Here is a 22,600-nt window from a genome sequence, read left to right on the forward strand (position 1 = left end):
CCCACCCACCCCCTCAAAAAAAGAACCCCAAACAATTAGAAAGAAAAGCTACGTGATTCAGCTTTTTTTCCTCAGCCTTTGTTTATGTTCAGCCTTGGCTTTTTTTACCATCTGGTCTCCTGATGTGAGCATGAAACAAATCCAAAGTTTAGAAGCAATATATGCATTTTCCTGGAAAGAACCTCTCTGCATTTATCTTGGTGAAAAATACAGTGTCACTTGACTTTAAAAACCTCTAGGTTTTTTTTAAAGGCCCAAATTCCTTCACTTTGTGCTGGAACTGAGATGTGGGCTCAACAGTAGTAGAACGTTGAAGCAGTTTCGTTGCTATCTCATGTTCAACTCTTCATGATCTCATGGACTATAGCACACCATCTCCCCCCCCCATCCTCCATTGACTCCTGGAGCTTGCCCAAATTCATGTTTGTTGCCTCAATGACACTATCTAACCATCTCAAAATCCTCTGCCGCCCTCTTTCTCCTTCTGCCTTCCGTCTTTCCCAACATCGGGATCTTTTCCGAGGAGTCCTCTCTTCTCATTAGGTGGCCAAAGTATTTGAGGTTCAGCTTCAGCATCTGCCCTTCCAAAGGACAGTCAAGGGCTGATTTCCTTTAGGATTGACTGATGGGATCTCCTTGCAGTCCAAAGGTCTTCTCCAACACCAATGGAATGATGTAGAAGTGGTAGGAATGAATGAATAACATGAATGAATTGCATCAGAATACACAAGGATATTCATCATCATCATCATCATGTCAATAAGAAAGACAAAAAAGTCTGGATAGTGGACGTGGCAGTGCCTGGAGACAGCAGAATAGATGAGAAAGAACTGGAGAAGATAACAAATACAAAGATCTACAAATAGAAATAGAAAGACTGGGGCAAAGGCAAGCAAGGGTGGCACCAATAGTCATAGGCGCCTTGGGTGCAATCCCAAAACAACTGGAGCACCACTTGAACACCATCATCGGCATTGACAAATTCACCATTAGTCAATTGCAAAAGGCGGCCTTACTAGGAACTGCTTCCATCCTGCGATGAGATCTGTAATACCATCAAACATCCACATCTGCTCATCCCAGGTCCTTGGTAAGGACTCAACAGGTAGACAAAAATGTCAAATCCAGTCTGAACATCTGGCTGACTGTGCAATGATCAATGATGATGATGATGATGATGATGATGATTAGAATGAGAGGGTGAAGATCTTGTGGGACTTCCAAATACAGACAGATCGCCATTTGAAACACAACATGCCAGATATCGCAGTCATAGAGAACTGAAGCGTACAGTTGATTGATATCGCTGTACCAGGAGATGCCATAGTTGAAGAAAAAGAATTGGAAAAAATTACGAAATACTGTGACCTGGCCATCGAAACTGCACGATTATGGATGAAACGTGTAACAGTGATACCCATTGTCATCGGGGCACTGGGAACTATGTCCAAAACCTTTACAAAATACATCAAGAAACTTCAACTTCCTGCAATAACTCCAGCAAAGCTACAAAAAATTGTGCTACCTTACATTTTAAGGAGATACCCGGTTGATACCTAAGATGCTGGCAACAACCCGTGTCAAGCATTAGTGCCAGTCAATTTGAATGTTCAGCTGACTGAGGTTCATGTTCAATGAATAAAAGAAACAACAACAACAACAATAACAAAGTTGGGAGGGACCTTGGAGATCATCTAGTCCAACCCCCTGCTCAGGAAGGAAATGCTATACCATTTCAGACAAATAGTTGTACAGTCTCTTCTTAAAAACTTCCAGTGTTGGTGAATTCATAACTTCTGGAGGCAAGTTGTTCCACTAGTTAGTTGTTCTCACTGTCAGGAAATTCCTCCTTAGTTCTAGGTTGCTTCTCTCCTTGACTAGTTTCCATCCGTTGCTTCTTGTTCCACCTTCAGGTGCTTTGGAGAATAGCTTGACTGCCTCTTCTTTGGGGCAGCCCCTGAGATATTGGAACACTGCTATCATGTCACCCCTAGTCCTTCTCTTCATTAAACTAGACATACCCAATTTCAACAATATTCCTTATATGTCTTAGCCTCCAGTCCCCTGATCATCTTTGCTGCTCTTCTCTGCACTCTTTCTAGTGTCTCAACATCTTTTTCACATCGTGGTGACCAAAACTAGATGCAGGATTCCAAGTGTGGCCCTACCAAGGCATTATAAAGTGGTATTAACACTTCACGTTCTCTTGATTCTATCCCTCTGTTAATGCAGCCTCGCACTGTGTTGGCTTTCTTGGCATCTGCAGCACACAGCTGGCTCACATGTAAGTGATTGTCCACTAGGACTTGGAGCACTCACAACTTCTAGTGGCATGTCATTCCACTGATTGATTGTTCTCATTGTTAGGAAATTTCTCCTTAGTTCCAGGTTGCTTCTCTCCTTGATTAGTTTCCATCTGTTGCTTCTTGTCCTGCCGTCAAGGGCTTTGGAGAATAACTTGTACATTTTATAATGCAGAGTCTCTTTTAGGCTAAATTTTACTCCTAGTGACTGCATGGCAATGTCTACAGTATGCACTTTTCCAGGAAATAATAATAATACAAAAGGGGCTGGCTATAGTTTCCTCCTGTTTTTCAACTTCCCACTCTTTCTTGCCCTTTTCCTGGTGATTCTTCAGCCCATTCCATCCCAGCCTCGCTCAAGGCTGCAGACCTTTGCAAGATCAGGCAGGACCCATCCTCCAGGGATGTCCATTCGTGACGGGGGACTTGTTCATAGCGCATGGCATCACAGTGTCAAGTTTGAAAAGTGAAAACGTGGGTGTGAAACGAGGGAAAAAGCGGGAGGAGGAAGTGCCAGGTAGCTCTAACAAACCCCAATCTGTCATGAAGCTGCATCTAATGAGCTACAATCTGTTTGGAATGGAGCTCTAACAAGCTATCATCTGTTTGCATATATTCCAGTCAGCCTGGGAATCGATGTCCAATCTTCCCCCTAGCGAGCACTCCAGATAGCTGGCAAGTGACTCTGAAGAAGCGTTTCCTCTAAAGAGATGGGGGGGGGGGGAAATGAAATTGTGTCTGGGACATTCCTTAAGTTCCCCTTCACTTCCTACATTTGTGAATACAGCTCCTCTCTCTCTCTTTCTCTCCCTCCCCCTCCCTCCCCCTCCCCCTCCCCCTCTTTCTCCCTCTCCCTCTCTCTGTCTCTCTTCCCCCTCTCTGCCCCCTCTGTCTCTCTGTCTTTCTTTCTCTCCCTCTCTCTTCCTCTCCCCATCCCTCCCTCTCTCCCCCTCTCTCTTTCTCTCCCTCTCCTTCTCCCTCTCCCCGTTTCTCCTCCCCTTCCCCCCTCTCCTTCTCCTTCTCCATCTTCCCATCCCATCCCTCCCTCTCTCTCTCTCTTTCTCTCCCTCTCCTTCTCCCTCTCCCTCTTTCTCTCCCCCCTCTGTCTCTCCTTCTCCCCCTCCCCTTCTCTCCCCTTCTCCCTCTCCCTCTCCTCATCCCTCCCTCCCTCTTTCCCTCTCTCTCTCCCCTTCTCCCTCTCCCTCTCTTTCTCCTTCTCTCTTTCCCCATCCCTCCCTCTCTCCCTCTCTCCCTCTCCCTCACCCCATCTCCCAGGTTTAACACTGCCAGACTGGGGCTTGCAAAAACGCTGGCAGGGTTTGGTCCTAGAAATTAGCCTGGCTATCTACGCCCGTCTGAGAATGTCTGCTAATCTCCTGCAGCAGAGCCGTTAAAATAATTGATGAACGTGGGTTGGAGTCTCAGGAGTGGAGGACCGGGCGCGGGGGGGGGAGGGGAGGGGGGAAAAAAGAGAAGGGAAGGGGCGGGGGAGGAGGTACTGATTTCACTCCGGTAGCGTCAGAATTGCGTCAATTTGGGTTTCAACCGCGTCTTCGGGCTCCGAGCTCGGTGAGTCAGAAGACCCGAACCAGCGGACAAGGGCTCGCGGATCGCTGGGACGGAGGGGAGGACCCAACCAAGCCTTGCCCCTCCCCTGCGCGACTCTTTCCCCCCCCCACCACCACCACCATCACAGCCGCCACTCGCGATTCCTCCTCTACCTCCGCCTCTTTCCGAAACCTTCCCGCTCTTTCGGGCTGGGGGTTGGTTGGCATCGCGTCGGAAAACAAGCCTCCTCTCCCGCCCCCCCCGCCCGTCCCGCCCCGTTTCGGTTGTGGTGGGGTGCGCGTGTGTGTTGTGTTGCCTTTTCGCTTGGATCCGCCGGAGAGAGAGAGAAGGGGTGGAAAGAGAGAAGAATCTTCAGCACCTTGGACAGCGCACGCAGCAAACAACATGGCTCCGATTACAGCCAGCAGAGAAGAATTTGGTAAGTTGGTGGTATTATTATTATTATTATTATTATTATTATTATTATTATTATTATTATTATTATCATCATCATCATCATCATCATCATCATCATCATCATCATCATCATCATCATCATCATCATTATTATTATTATTATTATTATTATTATTATTATTATTATTATTATTATTTTAAAAAAAGAGAAATTCCCAAAAATGCGAATTCGGCTTGGTTTCGTTTCCTGCCCCCCCCACCCCACCCCTACCAGTCCTTCTCAGGCAAAGTAGATGACTCTGCCATTTTGGACTCCTAAAGGGACTTTTGGACCCTGGAAACCTCAGGCATGTTTGATTGGGGAGCCGTCCCTTCTCAAGCATCTGTGGGAGGGTGGGTCGATCTGGGCAAAAGTTTGCGTCTTCTTCTCTCCTGCTGCTTCGAGGTGTTCAGATTGTTCCTCCTCCTGCCTCCCTTCTCCCCATGTGGCAAACAGAATGTAAGGAGCCTGGTGGGGAGTAAGGGGAGAAGAAGGATGCATTTGCCTCAATCTTCGTTTGAAGGAAGCTGTGATGGGGAGGAGGATGAGTCATTTCAAACCTGTATTCTACATGCCCTCAGGGGGGGGGGAAAGGTCATAATTGCTTCCGTTAGTAGAAGGATAGCTGTTAGATATCTAAAAAGATTAGTCATCCATCTCAACCTTCATATATCTATAGCTTTCTATCTTTCAGTAGATATCTCCTTGCCTCTCGTCCAAAGTGTTGTTTCTTGGATAATGCACATAAAAGAGTTACCTCATGCTTTTAACTCAGTGCAAGATTTCAGAGAGAAACTTAAAAGTGGTTTGGCTGCTTTGGCTCTTGACTAACATCAAAACCTGGCAATTAGAATAAAACCAACGCTTGCCTTAGCATTCTTCATCTGCTAGAATGCTGAATAAATAAGCTTTTATTTTTTGGCCAAGAGAAAAATGCATACATACATAGGTTGTTGTTGTTTTTTTCCTCCCAGTTATTTAAGCGTGGGGAAGATGAGTGAGTGAACATTGTCTCATGGATTGACTTTGCCTTGTAATGCTCTTGGGATACCGTCAGTACTTTATCGACAAAGTGTTGCATTTTAAACTCCTGATGGCCTCTTCTGGCACAATGGGTTCATTCCCAAGCAACATATGTTATTTCTTCCACCCCTGGGTATTTTGGCGTTCCCTTAAAATAAATTAGGTCAATGTCGACTTCGCTTTGCATGCAAAGAATGTGGAAGGGGTCTTTTCAAATCGACACGGTCTGCCTTGTTCTTTTCTTCATAGATGTTAGAGTCTAAAGTCAGCATCTTGTTCTCACACAGATGTTAGAATTCCTAGGGAAATAGCCTCAAAATAGATGGCGATCCCAGCGGTGGTTACGGTAGAGCACAATGAGTTGGGGTTTCTTCTTGGTCCACCCCCTCATAGGTGCTCCTAATTTCATTTGCGACAGCTTGCGCCTATTGTAATCAACTTTGGAAAGATAATTAATATCTGTAACTTGCTCTCAGAAACAATCTGCTGGGTGCAGGCATCTAAACAATACTTGCACACATGTCGGTTGACAAAACCCATTCATGGGAGTGAATACCCATCTGAACTTCCTTGTAAGCACCGTATGGAAATGTTATTCTCTCGCTGCTCACAAGATGCCTCTCAGACGTAAAAAGGGTGTGTGTGAAGGGAGGTAGTGGACATAGAAAGAGGATGCATGGAACTAACCCAGCAACCAACGTCTTATCCCAAGCCAACATTTCCGGCAGACTAATGTACAACCACGGGTTGGCTTCTCATAACTCAACCCTAATCAAAATGGACAAGTCCTCCCCTTAAAAGACAAGGAAACCCTCGTGCCTGCAAAATTGGCAATTGTCCACACTCAACCCTTCCAATGCTTGCTCAATAGGTCCATTCATCCTCCCGTAATTTCAACTTAGGGGATGAGTCCGCTACCCTTCTACCATTCAAAAGCAGAGTCCTTCTCTGCGCATCCACTTTTCCTTTCTAGAAAATCCCCCTGCACACGTTTCCTTGAATACCGGTCCCCACGCATGAAAGAATGGCTTCTTTTCTGCAATAATATTTCGTGCTAGGAGAAGTTAGTTCTTTCATCTGGGTTGCCGTTACCTGCCCCTGGTGCTTGAACTTGCTCAGAAACGTTACTTATGGGCAGAATTGGATTTCCAATTAGTGGCGCTCATTTGGCCCTGCGTTGCTTACTCATGAAATGCTAATGATCTCCTCCGTGTCCCACTTTTATCCGTGCTCCAGATGTCATTGCAGCTTGCATGCTGTTTTCCCGATTGCTGTTTAGAATGTGGGCTGTTTTCTCTGAGCGACGGAGTGAGAGAAAAAAAACCCAACCACAATTGCTAGGCTTGCAGAAATAAGATACTAAATCATTGTTCTTTAGGCACCTCCGTTGCTGGATACTTCTGAAAATCCTTATCAGTTTCTCTTGAAATTAGAAAAGAAATGATTAACCCTGTACATAAGTGATAACAAAATAGTGGGGGTGGTGGGGGAATCATTGTATATTATCTGTATCCACACTGAGCTCAATATCATTATGCTAGACTGGTGGGAAAACTGATCAAAGTTAACATTTTCTTGCTGTGTTAGAATCTCTTCTATAAAAGGTTTGTGTAACAATGAGGTTTCACCGGACTTAAGGGACAAAGCAAAGGCTGGTATGAAAGTGAACATGTGGATAATATATTTCAAATCTTTTTTTTTAATTAGCCAGATGAAAAGGCAAATGTGAAGAATGTAAGAGGGAACCACCCTTTGTTACACTTAGTGAATCCGTAACTTTATCTAGGAAACCAACAACATTTAATTGCACCAGGTTGCTTGTTAAAACCATGACTGCTCAACTCTATTTCTCACAGTCATGCATCCATCTGGAGAAATCTCTTCAGACAGAAATTTTTCTTCATACCTGCAGGGGGCACAAAATGAATATGCTTTTTCTTAGTATATTGTACAGCTGAGTTGCTGCACTCTATCATTTTGCTAAGTTAACTCTCACTTGTCATCTCCGATGCCCAACGTTCATCTGTTTGTTGCCCTTTGCTTTGACTTGCAGATGAAATCCCTACCGTGGTTGGGATCTTCAGCGCCTTTGGGCTGGTCTTCACCGTCTCACTCTTTGCTTGGATCTGCTGCCAACGCAAATCTTCTAAAGCCAACAAGACTCCTTCTTATAAATTTGTCCATGTGCTGAAGGGGGTTGATATTTATCCTGAGAATCTCAACAGCAAGAAGAAGTTTGGCGCAGAGGACAAAGGGGAAGCCACAAACAAGGCTATCATGCCCAAAACCTCTCTGCATCTTGACCTGGAGAAACAAGATCTGAATGGCAACTTCCCCAAGACGATCCCTAAAATGCCAAGTTCTTCAGACGTTGAAGGCTTTACTCCGAAACTGTTTCCTGAGAGGGAGAAAGATTCAGTGTCTCCGGACAGCTTGAAGTCAACCACCTCAATATCTTCTGAAGAAAAGCAAGATAAATTAGGGACTCTGTTCTTCTCCCTAGAGTACAACTTTGAAAAAAAGGCTTTCATGGTGAACATCAAAGAAGCACGTGGCTTACCAGCCATGGATGAACAATCAATGACTTCTGATCCGTACATCAAAATGACCATACTACCAGAGAAGAAGCATAAGGTGAAAACTCGAGTGCTGAGGAAAACCTTAGATCCGGCTTTTGATGAAACCTTCACCTTTTATGGGATCCCTTACACTCAAGTTCAAGATCTGAGTCTCCATTTTATGATTCTGAGTTTCGACCGGTTCTCCAGAGATGATATCATTGGAGAAGTCCTTTTTCCCTTATCAGGAATCGAATTGTCTGAAGGGAGGATGCTGATGAACAAGGAGATCATCAAAAAAAACGTTAGGGTAATTAATCTTACTTATTCCTTCTCCTTCTCCTTCTCCTCCTCCTTCTCCTCCTCCTCCTCTTCCTCCTCCTCCTCCTCCTCCTTCTCCTTCTCCTTCTCCTTCTCCTTCTCCTTCTCCTTCTCCTTCTCCTTCTCCTTCTTCTTCTTCCTCCCCAAGAGTATTTTGAAGAGGTGAGTTGTACAAAGATCAATATAATGTTGAAATGTTGAATAAATGAATGAAGTAGACCAGGGGTCTTCAAAACCTGGCCCTTTTATGACCTGTGGACTTCAACTCCCAGAATTCCTCAGCCAGCATGCCTGGCTGAGGAATTCTGGGAGTTGAAGTCCACAAGCCATAAAAGGGCCACGTTTGAAGACCCCGGAACTAGACATTCTAAACAGGATAAAAGGATTTGCAAACCAATATTTTGTCTATGGAGATTCCCAGTCATCCAGGTTAGGGTAGCCCTAAAGCAGTGGTGAGATTCAAATATGTGAATAACCGGTTTTCCTGTCTGGATGCCAATTCCAGAAGTCCATTCTGGGCCTGGGCAAGAAAAAAATTAGCTACCGGTTCTGCCGAACTGGTGCGAACCGGCTGAATCCCAACACCGCCCTAAAGGTGCTTTATCAAAAGGCAACTGGACTTAGTTGGTTTTTTTTTAAAAAAAAAAATTCCCTTGAAAACATTTCAAGGAAAACATCCAGTTCTGCCGAGGAGTAGTGAAATGTTTTCAAAGGCAACAACAAGAAAGCCCTGTTGCCTTTTGGAGAAGCACCTGTGGAGTAAACCTATTCTATTTTCAATTATATCAGGCCAGGCAAGAAAGGAAAAGATTGGTAATAAAATAAACTCTTAGACGCTCAGTCTAAGTCTCACTTTCCCATTTTCTCCTTAGCACGTAGATCACAAGTGTGGGCACTTAAGAGAACAACTCACTTTCAAAGTTGTAGACAACATTGCAAAACATAGGGTTTCCTGCCTGAGCAGGGGGTTGGACTAGATGACCTCCAAGGTCCCTTCCAACTTATTATTATTATTATTATTATTATTATTATTATTATTATTATTATTATTATTATTATTATTATCATCTGTGGTCTGGCATATTTAAAACAGCCTGTAGTAGCCTATAGCCATGTCCGGGACATGGCTGAGCCAATAATAATAATAATAATAATAATAATAATAATAATAATAATAATAATAATAATAATAATAATAATAATAATAATAATAATAATCATGATGATGATGATGATGATGATGATGTTGGAAGGGACCTTGGAGGTCATCTAGTCCAACCCCTTGCTCAAGCAGGAAACCATTATACCATTCTACATTGAAGGAAGTGTGTAGTGGGGTGCCCCAGGGCTCTGTTTTGGGCCCAGTGCTGTTCAATATCTTCATTAATGATTTGGATGAGCGGATAGATGGGGAACTCATCAAACTTGCAGACGACACCAAGCTGGCAGGAATAGCCAACACTCCAGAAGATAGGCTTAAGATACAGGAGGATCTGGACAGACTCGAACACTGGGCACTATCTAACAAAATGAAATTCAATTGTGAAAAAAGTAAGGTTCTACATTTAGGCATACTGTCCATACTGGACAGCCATTTGCCTGAAATGGTATAAGGTTTCCTGCCTGAGCAGGGGGTTGGAGTAGATGACCTCCAAGGTCCCTTCCAACTTCATTATTATTATTATTATTATTATTATTATTATTATTATTATTATTATTATTATTATTATTATTATTGTTATTGTTATTATTATTATTATTATTATTATTATTATTATTATTATTATTATTATTATTATTATTATTATTATTTCAGACAAATGGCTGTCCAGTCTCTTCTTAAAAACTTCCAATGTTGGAGCATTCACCCCTTATCCTCCTTTTCACTAGACTAGACATACCCAATTCCTGTAACCGTTCTTCACACATTTCAGTGTCCAGCCCTCTGATCATTCAGACAAATGGCTGTCCAGTCTCTTCTTGAAAACTTTCAGTGTTGGAGCATTCACAGCTTCCGGAGGCAGGTTGTTCCACTGGTTAATTGTTCTCAGTGCCAGGAAATTTGTCCTTAGTTCCAGGTTGCTTCTCTCCTTGGTTAGTTTCCATCCATTGCTCGTTGTCCTCCCTTTGGGCGCTTTGGAGAACAGCTTGACTCCCTCTTCTTTGGGGCAGCCCCTGAGATATTGGAACACAGCCATCATGTTCTCCCCCCCTCCTTCTCTTCATTCAACTAGACATACCCAATTCCAGCAACCTATTGATGTCGCTTAGTTCTGACAGCAGCTCTCCAAAAGACTCCAGAGATTCAGCCTGGTCCTTTAAACAGGCCATCTTTCCTGTGTTAAAACTTGGTTGGATGACGCTCTGTGTAGACAAACAGGAATAGCTCCTGCAACAAGCCAAATTCGGTATGGGAACTGTGTTAGCATTAAAAAAAACAAAAAAACACATGACATATTTTGTGTTATCAGCATCAAGGCATTGTACTCAACTCATCACGATAGAGCAGTCCTCTTATGCTCTGATTGATTAGAGTAGGGAACTGAACTGTCTAATAGCTCTGGGAAGCTGTGAGCTCATACATTTGGCCGGCTCAGCAATAATTTAGCAATAATTCAGACTGGTGACAGGATAAAGGAAATAATCTACCGGACTGAATTTCGGAAGTAAGAAAAAAAAAATCATTCCACAGGAGGCAAACCAGAAAAAGAAACCTTGGTTCCTCGTCAAGCATAATGTAGCAATCAAAGCACAAAGATATAAGTCAGGGGTCTTCAAACTTGGCTCTTTTGTGACTTGTGGGCTTGGTGGAGCAGTGGTCTGATGCCTCCTTAAGTAACACCAGCTGCCTGCCATTAGTGCAGGTTCGCGTCCCACCAGGCTCAAGGTTATTTTACTTATTTTATTATTTTATTTTAATTCCATTTATATCCCGCCCTTCTCTGAAGACTCAGGGCGGCTTACAAGCTTAGCAGTAGCCTTCATTCTATGTATATGCCTGCTTATTAGGGCTTTCACACACACACCCCAAGCGGCATTATTACAAAGTCAGCTTAATTGCCCCCAACAATCTGGGTCCTCATTTGACCTACCTCGGAAGGATGGAAGGCTGAGTCAACCTTGAGCCTGGTGGGACTCGAACCTGCACTAATTGCAGGCAGCTGGTGTTACTTAAGGAGGCATTAGCCCATTGCTCCACCAAGGCTCTATGACTCAGCCTTCCATCCTTCCGAGGTAGGTAAAATGAGGACCCAGATTGTTGGGGGCAATTAAGCTGACTTTGTAATAATGCCGCTTGGGGGTGTGTGTGAAAGCCCTAATAAGCAGGCATATACATAGAATGAAGGCTACTGCTAAGCTTGTAAGCCGCCCTGAGTCTTCGGAGAAGGGCGGGATATAAATGGAATTTTTTTAAAAAAACTACCAGAATTCCTCAGCCAGGCATGTGTGCCTGGCTGAGGAACTGGGAGTTGAAGTCCACAAGTTTGAAGACCCCTGATGTAAGGTTTGAAGACCCCTGATGTAAGTCAATAGTTTATGAGCCTTGACAGGAACAAGAACTTAGACAACAATCTGGAGGATTGCTGTAAACTGTTGATTAAACTATATATTTAATAATAATAATATAAAGTTGGAAGGGACCTTGGAGGTCATCTAGTCCAACCCCCTTCTCAGGCAGGAAACCCTATACCATTTCAGGCAAATGGCTGTCCAGTCTCTTCTTAAAAACCTCCAGTGTTGGAGCATTCACCACCTCTGGAGGCAGGTTGTTCAAGAAGCATTTAGATTAAGTGTCAAAGGGCCAATTGGAATACTGGAATACTGCATCTAGTTTAGGTCACCATGATGTATAAAAGATGTTGAGACTCTAGAAAGAGTGCACTTTCTTCCACTGAGACAGTAGTATTAATATTAAAAATATTGGAAGAAGAACTAATTATAGACCCGGTCCGGGCAAGTAGGCTAGGTGTATCTCTATCAAACAATAAAGCATTATAACAGAATAACGGAGTTGGAAGGGACCTTAGAGGTCTTCTAGTACAATCCCCTGCTAGGCAGAAAACCCTTTACCAACTGTCAGGAGATTCCTCCTTAGGTCCAAGTTGCTTCTCTCCTGGATTAGTTTCCATCTGTTGCTTCTTCTCCTGCCTTCAGGCACTTTGGAGAATAGCTTGACTCCCTCTTCTTTGGGGCAACCCGTCAAATGTTGGAACACTGCTATTGTGTCCCCTCCCGTCCTTCTCTTCATTAAACTAGACATACCCAATTCCATCAACCGTTCTTCATAAGCTTTAGCCTCCAGTACCCTGATCATCTTTATTGTTCTTCTCTGCACTCTTTCTAGAGTCTCAACATCTTTTTTACATCATGGTGACCTAAACTAGATGCAGTATTCCAGGTGTGTCCTTACCAAGGCCTTGTAAAGTGGTCTTAACACTTCAAGAGATCTTGATTCTATCTCTCCGTTAATGCAGCCTAGGATTGTGTTGGACTGTGGTTTATACAGTAATAGGCTAAAATTGTATTGGGCATGCGTGCCCAATGTTATCTGTGGGTGTGGCCAAGGAGTGTCACCATGACAAAGTCATCACCACAGCATTGCAAGTGAAGCCCAGCCTCTTTTTGACGGGCCTCATGACATTGCCTGCCTGCTCCAAAGTTATAGTGCCTCAACGGTGAGAGCCAGGAGATGCTTCTGGTGTTGCTGTGGTGATGAAAATGTGTTAAAAGTCACATCCAGTGCAACCTCAGCTTGCCATGAAGCATCCCATAGGATTTTATCTCGACTTACTTTTCTTCTCTCTAAATAGGAACACGACAAAGTAAGAAAAATAGGCTTGTAAATTGCAATTGGAGTCAGTCATTTTGGCAGATCAATGCACATCTGTTGTAGCAGTCCGATGCCTTGTTTATGCACCATATTTTCATCCTTTAAGTGTTCCATCCTAATTTTAAGGTATGAATTTCAGCTTTGGAGAAGCATGGCATTTAAGATGAGGCTGATCAAAACAAAACGAGCATCTCTAATGATTAATGAACATGGGGTGATTTTCAGTTGATTCTGCTATGGCTGATGATTAATGGATTTGCCTGTTTGAACATGCATATGAGAACATAGAATATTATTTTAACTCTGTTGGGCTAAATGATTAATGGGTTTCACTAAATCGTTATCTACCCAGCCTCACATTCTTAAGAATGTGTATCTAGGCAGATATATTTCAGAATCTGCTACTGGAGTTGCTGAAGTTCATTTTTTTTGCTTAATCATCATTTACGCTAGTCAGAATAGAATAGAATAGAATAGAATAGAATAGAATAGAATAGAATAGAATAGAATAGAATAGAATAGAATAGAATAGAATAGAATAGAATAGAATAGAATAGAATAGAATAGAAGTGGAGTGGAGTAGAGTAGAGTAGAGTAGAGTAGAGTAGAGTAGAGTAGAGTAGAGTAGAGTAGAGTAGAGTAGAGTAGAGTATAATAAGAGAGTTGGAAGGGACCTTGGAGGTCTTCTAGTCCAACCCCGTGCTTAGGCAGGAAACCCTATATGATTTCAGACAAATCCTTGTCCAATCTCTTCATAAAAACTTGCAGTGTTGGAGCATTCACAATTTCTGGAAGCAAGTTGTTCCACTGATTAATTGTTGCATTTATGAATTCAGTCATTTGGCATTCCAAAAATGTTCTTGGGCAAAAATTAGTATGGATACATTGCTGTCATCAGCAGTGGAGTATATAAACCAGGGGTCTTCAAACTTGGCCCTTTTATGACTTGTGGACTTCAATTGCCAGAATTCCTCAGCCAGGCATGCCTGGATGAGGAATTCTGGGAGTTGAAGTCCACGAGTCATAAAAGGGCCAAGTTTGAAGACCCCTGATATAAACTAATATATGAAATGAGAGCAAAGCCCACTCCCTTCTAGCACTGATGATGTTACCTAGTTGGGTAATGAAGTGTTTGGAAGAATACAACCAAGCTCAGTGAGCACCAAGGATCCTACCAGTCAGCTCTGAGCTACAAATATTCTCTTCAGTCAGTCAATCCATCCATCCATCCATCCATCCATCAATCAATCAATCAATCAATCAATCAATCACCGAGCACAGTTGTTGTTGTTGTTAGTTGCGAAGTCATGTCCGACCCATCGCGACCCTATGGACAATGTTCCTCCAGGCCTTCCTGTCCTCTACCATCTTCTGGAGTCCATCTAAGCTCACGCCTACTGCTTCAGTGACTCCATCCAGCCACCTCATTCTCTGTCGTCCCCTTCTCCTATTGCCCTCAATCTTTCCCAGCATTAGGCTCTTCTCCAGTGAGTCCTTCCTTCTCATTAGGTGGCCAAAGTATTTGAGTTTTAGCTTCAGGATCTGGCCTTCTAAAGAGCAGTCAGGGTTGATCTCCTCTAGGACTGACTGGTTTGATGGCCTTGCAGTCCAAGGGACTCGCAGGAGTCTTCTCCAGCACCAGACTTCAAAGGCCTCCATTCTTTGGCACTCAGCCTTTCTTATGGTCCAGCTTTCACTGCCATACATTGCAAGCACAGTATATTCCAGTAAATCCAATGAGAAAAACTTTGTAATGGCTTTGAATATATTTCCTGTTTTTGCCATAGATAAATTCCATAGAATCTGCCAATCCTCAACACTATTTAGCACAAATTCCCAGTAGTCCATTAAATATCAGTTGGCCAATCAGAATAAATAGCTTTTAGGATGTAGGCGTCAGTCTTCTGATTATTATTCTCCGGAGTTCTGACTCTAATTCTAAATACTTTCTTTGCCCCATTGAATTCCACAAGGTTTACGACCAGATCAATATTTTGATATCTGGTTGCAAATCAGCGTGGAAACATCTTCAGCTTTAAGTGGCAGCTCATTTCCTATTAAAATCCCAAACCTTGTACATGTTTCAGGCAACCAATATCACAACATGAGGACCTGCCAGCATATTGACTTTGGGATAATTGCTTTCAAAAGATCAAGCATCAAATCAAATTGCTTTGATGTGTAGCAAACAATATTCCCATCTAGAGAGTTTTATGGCTTTTAATCCATCTCTGACCTGAACAGATGAAGCTTGTTTGGCTTACATTTCCCTGCTTTTGTATATTTTTGTTCCCACAAGGGGACCATATTTTTTTCTGCAAAATCTTGATTTGTTCTCTGATATTTTGTTTTGGCCCGTTGACTTGGTTAATGCAACCCTTATTAATTACGACAACATTTCAAGAGATTGGTTGAAGGTTTAGTTCTGTGCTGTAGGGTTCAAAAGCTATATTTTCATGTTCTCTAGTCCCAATCTGGTATTGTCAATATTTTGAAAGATGCATTCTAGGTAACAATTTTATGACTGATTTAGGACGTTTCAAAATTGTATTACAGTTAAGAGAGTGAAAGGAGATAAAGCTGGCTCAAATATGAATGGTATCAATAACAGAATAACAGAATTGGAAGGGTCCTTGGAGATCTTCTAGTCCTATACCATTCCAGACAAGTAGCTGTCCAGTCACATCTTAAAAGCCTCCAGTGATGGAGTATCTACAACTTCTGGAGAAAAACTGTTCCATTGGTTGACTGCTCTAACTGTCATGTGTTGACTGTTGGGAAATTTCTCCTTAGTTCTAGGTTGCTTCTCTCCTTGGTTAGTTTCCATCCATTGCTTCTTGTCCTGTCTTCAAGCGCTTTGGAGAATAGCTTGACCCCCCCCACCCCCTTCTTTGGGGCAACCCCTGAGATACTGGAAGACTACTATCATGTCACTCCTAGTCCTTCTCTTTATTAGACTAGACATTCCAACAAACGTTCTTTGTATGTTTTAGCCTCCAGTTCCCTGATCATCTTTGTTGGTCTTCTCTGCATCTTTGTTACATCATGGTGACCCAAACTGTATGAAGTGTTCCAAATGTGGCTTTACCAAGGCATTGTAAAGTGATATTAACCCTTCACGTGATCTTGATTCTCTCCCTCTGTCAATGCAGCCTAGCACTGTGTTGGCTTTTTTGGCAGCTGCAGCACACAGCTGGCTCATATTTAAGGGATTATCCACTAAGACTCTGAGATCCCTATCACAGTTTCTACTATTGAGCAAGGTGCCACCTATACTATACCTGTACATTTGGTTTTTCTTGCCCTAATGTAGAACCTTACTTTTTCCAACGTTGAATTTCTTTTGTCAGATAGTGCCCAGTGTTCAAATCTGTCCAGATCCTCCTGTATCGTAAGCCTGTCTTCTAGAGTGTTGGCTATTCCTGCCAGCTTGGTGTCATGTGCAAATTTGATGAGTTCCCCATCTATCCCCTCATCCAAATCATTGATGAAGATGTTGAAGAGCACTGGGCCCAGAACAGAGCCCTGGGGCACCCCACTACACACTTCCTTCCATGTAGATGCGGTTCCATTGAGGACCACATGCTGCATACGGCCTGTCAATCAGCTACGAATCCATCTGGTGGTGATGCTGCCTAACCCACGTTTTTCTATCTTATCAAGTAGTAGGTTGTGATCTACTTTATCAAATGCCTTACTGAAGTCCAAGTGTATTATATCCACAGCATTTCTCTGGTCCACTGGAAGACTTAGAGAACCAGGTTACGAACAGATCCTCATGGAAAAAACAAATATATCTATATGGTCACTAAGAGTCAAACTTGGATTACCAGTGACTGGAAGTGTTCGCTGTTGTATGATGTATGATAGCCATGTGACAAAGTCTAAAGCTCTGTACAAGTAGTCCTTGACTTACAATAATTTGTTTAGCGACCATTCATAACTGTTCAAGAAAGTGACTGATGACCATTTTTCACCCTTGCCACTGTTGCAGCATTCTCGTGGTCACATGATCACAATACTGGTGGTTGGCAACTGGCATGTTGTTCTGTCCCTGCCCACGTGAGTCCTGGTTATGCTCGCAAGGAGAAAACCCTCTTCCAAGAAACAGGCAGGAACTGCAGGAAAAATCCCCAAACCCCTTTTATTATTCACAGACCTGAGTCAATGTCCAAGGCAAACAAACACAGTTCACAGAATGGTGAATGGTGGCCTTCGGCAACCAGCCCCTCCCACACCTTCCCTTTTATAATTCAGCCAAGGTGTGGATTCCTAATGCCTAATGCCTTCTCCTTTGCCTTTGGAGCTGCCCCATTGCGTTCCTCTGTCCTACTCGCTTCTCTTGCCGGCGCTTTCGTGCATCCTGGATATTTCCTAGCTGTGCTTCATCACTGTCCAACTCAGACTCCCAGCATGGCTGTGTCTCAGCCTGAGTGTGAGTAGAGGGGCCAGGCTTCTCGTCCAACCATAAATCTTGGAGCTCTTGAGAGCGGACTGTGCTGCAGCTACCCATCCATGCCTACCTAGTCATGGCGACCTGGCTGTGATCACTCAGCCATGCCCACTCAGCCATACCTTCCTGGTCATGGCAACCTGGCTGTGACCCTCCAGCCATGCCCAGCCAGCCATACCTACCTAGTTATGGCAACCCAGCTGTGACCATCTAGCCACAGCCACTCAGCCACACCTACCTAGTCGTGGCAATCCAGCTGTGATCACTCAGCCATGCCCAGTTAGCCATACCTACCTAGTGGTGGCAACCCGGCTGTGATCACTCAGCCACTCCCCCTCAGCCACACCTACTCATGGCAACCTGGCTGGGACCACCTAGCCATGCCCACTCAGCCACACCTACCTAGTCATGGCAACCCGGCTGTGATCACTCAGCCATGCCCAATCAGCCACATCTACCTATTCGTGGTGACCTGGCTGTGACCCTCCAGCCATGCCCAACCAGCCACGCCTACCTAGTTATGGCAACCCAGCTGTGACCATCTAGCCATGCCCATCCAGCCACAGCTACTTAGTCATGGCGACCCAGCTGTCCCCATCCAGCGATGCCCACCAGCCATGCCCATCTGGCTGTTTGAGGGCAGCCATAATGCGGCCTTCGGTGAAATTGATTCTGACACCGCTGAACTGCATCCACACCATTATAGAAAGAGCCATTTCAGCTGTGATCTAGCTGAGGAGTGCCCGGTTGGCTTCAAACATCTTCCTCAAATGAAATGTGACTTGGCAAGTTCTCTAAATACAGCCATGATTGTTCAAAAAAAAATTGGAGTTGAATGCGACTATAACGTTGCCTGAAATGTGAATTCAACCAGTGTAGCTCCTTCAACAAACTGTGATTAAAAAGCAGATGGAATCTAATCAAATCATCAGGAAGAAAGTACGGATTGGCCCAACACATGTTTTAAAACTATCTCCAGATTTGTCATGGATTCTCAGTTTTTTGTTTTATCTGGTAATCAAAAAAGGAGTGATGGAAATACATGAAATTAATTGGGCCAAATTTACTAGGACCTAGCTTGTTCCTTTGGTGTCAGTTGTGGATTAACACATCTAGATTTCTAGAGCTTTAGGCCTATGTTCATGACCTTGGGTGGTTGTAAAAATAATAAGGGCAGGATACAAACAAACAAACAAATAAATAAAATAAAACATAGCAGAAAGACCTCCAAGGTCCCTTCCAACTTTACAATTATGATTATGATGATAGATAGATAGATAGATAGATAGATAGATAGATAGATAGATAGATAGATAGATAGATAGATAGAAGATAGATAGATAGATAGATAGATAGATAGATAGATAGATAGATAGATAGATGAGATAGAGATAGAAATAGAAATATATAAATAGAAGATAGACAGACATATGGATATAGACAGATATAGATAGATACAGTATAGATAGACAGACAGACAGATATTCATCCATCCATGCATTCTTCAGATGTGAAATATTTTGTTGCTAGTGGCAAAGTTAGTTTGCAAATCAGAATATTGCAGATCTGTCTATCTCTAGATTTGAAGCAGCTCTAAACATTGCAGCTCAACCAACTTTTCTCTTTAACTCTGCAGAAATCGTCTGGGCGTGGTGAACTGCTGATCTCACTTTGTTATCAGTCTACAACAAATACTCTCACTGTGGTCGTTTTAAAGGCCAGACATCTACCTAAAGCTGATGTTTCAGGATTATCAGGTAATTTGAAAAAAGGAGACCACGTTGATGGATTCTCAGCTGGCAAGGATAGGGACATTTACCGATTACAGGAAAGCAAATGATGTTCTTGCTTTTTTGTTGTTGTTATTGTTAAAATAATAATAAAGTTTCAGAGCTACTTTTGAAAAGGGCAGATGTATGAATATTCTTTTTGGCGGAGTTTTAAGCCTACTCTAACTCCCACGGAGATAAATCCACCATAAAATAGCACTCAGAGTTATGTACCGCTTCACAGGGCTTTGCAGCCCTCTCTAAGTGGGTTACAGAGTCAGCCTGTTGCCCCCAACGATCTGGGTCCCCATTTTACCCACCTTGGAAGGATGGAAGGCTGAGTCAGCCTTGAGTCGGTCAGGATCAAACTCCAGGCTGTGGGCAGAGTTTGCCTGCAATATTGCATTCTAACCACACTGCCACGAGGGAGGGAGGGAGAAAGAAGGAAGAAAGGAAAAAAAAAGGAAGGAAAGAAACAAAGGAAGGAATAACAATAGCACCCAGACTTATATATCGCTTCACCTTGCTTGACAGTCCTTTCTAAGCAGTTTACAGTCTCAGCGTTTTGCCCCCAACAATCTGAGTCCTCATTTTGCCAACCTCACAAGGATGGAAGGCTGAGTCAACCTAGAGCCTGTAAGGGTTGAACTACTGGCAGTGAGCAGTGAGTTAGCCTGCAATACTGCATTCTCACCATTGAGCCAATGCATCTCCTGCAAAAACAAGCATAAAATAATAAAATCAGGTTAAGCAGGAACATAATAATATTTTATGTGTGGGGGGGGCGGGGAAGAAAACATTTGTGACCTATGAATTATGAAAGCTATTCTAGGTCATTCACTCGAGTGATGTTTGAGGAATAATATCAACACATGCAACTTTCATCAGCTTTAATTGAATTGGAACAGAGTGGTTAGTCTACCCATAAACTTCATTTTTCGTGTCTTCATAAAGATACTGTAATGTGCATATAAGCCCATGCAGCTTTGAATTGGCTCATTATTCTTCTGTGTTGGCTTTGCCTGTAAGCTCCCATGTCCAGAATTATTAGCAATAACCATTCAGACCCAGGAAATATGGAAGCTGCCAAACACCAATAAAATAGAATAGAATAGAATAGAATAGAATAGAATAGAATAGAATAGAATAGAATAGAATAGAGTAGAGTAGAGTAGAGTAGAGTAGAGTAGAGTAGAGTAGAGTAGAATAGAATAGAATAGAATAGAATAGAATAGAATAGAATAGGAATAGAATAGAATATGGAATAGAATAGAATAGAATAGAATAGAATAGAATAGAATAGAATAGAATAGAATAGAATAGAATAGAATAGAATAGAATAGAATAGAATAGAATGTGGAGTGAAGTGGAGTACAGTAGAATAGAGTAGAGTAGAGTAGACTATGGAATGGAATGGAATGGAATGGAATAGAATAGACTAGAATATGGAATGGAATAAGAATAGAATAGAATAGACTAGACTAGACTAGACTAGACTAGAATAGAATAGAATAGAATAGAATAGAATAGAATAGAATAGAATAGAATATGGAATGCAATGCAATAGAATAGAATAGAGTAGAGTAGAGTAGAGTAGAGTAGAGTAGAGTAGAGTAGAGTAGAGTAGAGTAGAGTAGAATAGAATAGAATAGAATAGAATAGAATAGAATAGAATAGAATAGAACAGAATAGAATAGAATAAAATAGAATAGAGCTGGAAGGGACCTTGGAGATCTTCTAGTCCAGCCCCCTGCTCAAGCAGATATTGTAGGGTGTGCTTTACCAGAGCTGGCATGCCACAACCCAGTACCGGTCCACAGACTGGGGGTTGGGGACCCCTGTTCTAGTCCAACCCCCTACTCAAACAGGAGACTCTAAACCAGAGGGCCACAACCTTTTGGGCACCAGGGACCACCGGTTCCATGGAAAGAGGTTTACCTGCAGACTGGAGGGTGTGTGGTTTTGTGTGCTGCCTGTATCCCACGGATGGGGCTTTGCTTGTTTGTGCGGACCAGTTGCTGGCATGCCGCAGCCCAATACCGGTCCATGAACCAGGGGTTGGGGACCCCTAATCTAGCAGATGTAGCAGTACTCTGGCCTGGTTTGAACCTTGTTTCTTCTGCATACAGTATGAGACACCTGATCTAGCCAGGCACTGCAGTTCATCTGCTATAACAGAAGTCCCCAATCTTTTGGGTTCTGTGGAGAGAGGTTTTTCCATGGACCAAAGAGTGTGTGGTTTTTGTGTGCTGCCTGCATCTCATGGATGGGGCTTTGCTTGTTTGTGCGGACCGGTTGCTGGCATGTCGCAGCCCAGTACCAGTCCACAGACCGGGAGTTGGGGACCCCTGCCTTATACCCTTTCAGAGAAAAGTTTGTCCAGTCTCTTCTTAAAAGCCTCCAGTGATGAAGCACTCACAACATCCGAGTTGTTGTGATTCAGGGTCAGCCTGTCGGTTCGGCATTTGGGTCGGATGACTCAGAGGAGGAGGGGGATGTTGGAGCGGTTGCTGAGGGGGTTGGAGAGCTTGCTGATGAGAGCCCTCAGCCAGGCCCCTCCCACCTGGTCACGACGCAGACCCAGCTGTGTGAGCCTGACAGCGTGGATGAAGATGACCCACAGCTGGCCCTGTTCAAGGATGCCCGACGCAGGAGGCAGTCAATCAGGAGTAAACAGAGGAAGGGAATGGGGCACCTCGGAAGGAGGCAGAGAGAAGCCACGCCCTGAACTGTTTAAAAGGGGAATGCGTGGGAGGGGTGGTTTGCTGAAGGCAACCTTTTGAATAGCTCCTGTTTCATGGTTCGTGTCTTGTTCTGTTTGCTTTTGTGTCCATAAATTTGGCAGGCTTAGTTCCAGCCTCTTGCCTTCTTGTAAAAGGGGTTGTCCCTGCCTTTTCTGCAGGCTGGTACAGAACATGAGTCAGTTCAAGTGTTCCTTTTTTTTTTGCAGACCCTTACGTCAAAGTGAACCTTTACCACGCCAAGAAGCGGATCTCCAAGAAGAAGACGCACGTCAAGAAGTGTACCCCCAACGCGGTCTTCAACGAACTCTTTGTCTTCGATATCCCTTGCCAGGGTCTGGAAGAGATCAGCATTGAATTCTTAGTACTGGATTCCGATAGGGGATCTCGGAACGACATCATCGGTCGATTAACCTTGGGAGCTTCGGTGGAAGGCACGGCTGGGGAACACTGGAAGGAGATCTGTGAATATCCCAGGAGACAGATTGCAAAATGGCACATGCTGTGCGACGGCTAACGGAAGCACCAGGAGGTCGGACCTTTTGAAAAGAGAAATCCCATAGGCAAGGATTAGTTTTGTTTCTTTGCAATGTATA

The 22,600-nt window shown here is 43.4% G+C and overlaps 1 protein-coding gene and 1 long non-coding RNA gene across 2 annotated transcripts in view; both read left to right on the forward strand.

Moving 5' to 3' along the window:
• LOC310635707 overlaps window positions 1-22,600 on the forward strand; it is a 376,530-nt gene that overhangs the window by 14,421 nt on the left and 339,509 nt on the right. The window lies entirely within an intron of this gene.
• On the forward strand, window positions 4,257-22,521 carry SYT4 (synaptotagmin 4; the record flags this gene model as incomplete). Its single annotated transcript, XM_083354870.1, has 4 exons — window positions 4,257-4,290; window positions 7,385-8,199; window positions 19,131-19,251; window positions 22,214-22,521. The coding sequence occupies 4 exons, from the start codon at window positions 4,257-4,259 to the stop codon at window positions 22,519-22,521; spliced, it is 1,278 nt and encodes a 425-aa protein (XP_083210996.1).

This window comes from Vipera ursinii (assembly GCF_947247035.1).
Source record: "Vipera ursinii genome assembly, chromosome: 2".
Lineage (NCBI taxonomy): Eukaryota > Metazoa > Chordata > Lepidosauria > Squamata > Viperidae > Vipera > Vipera ursinii.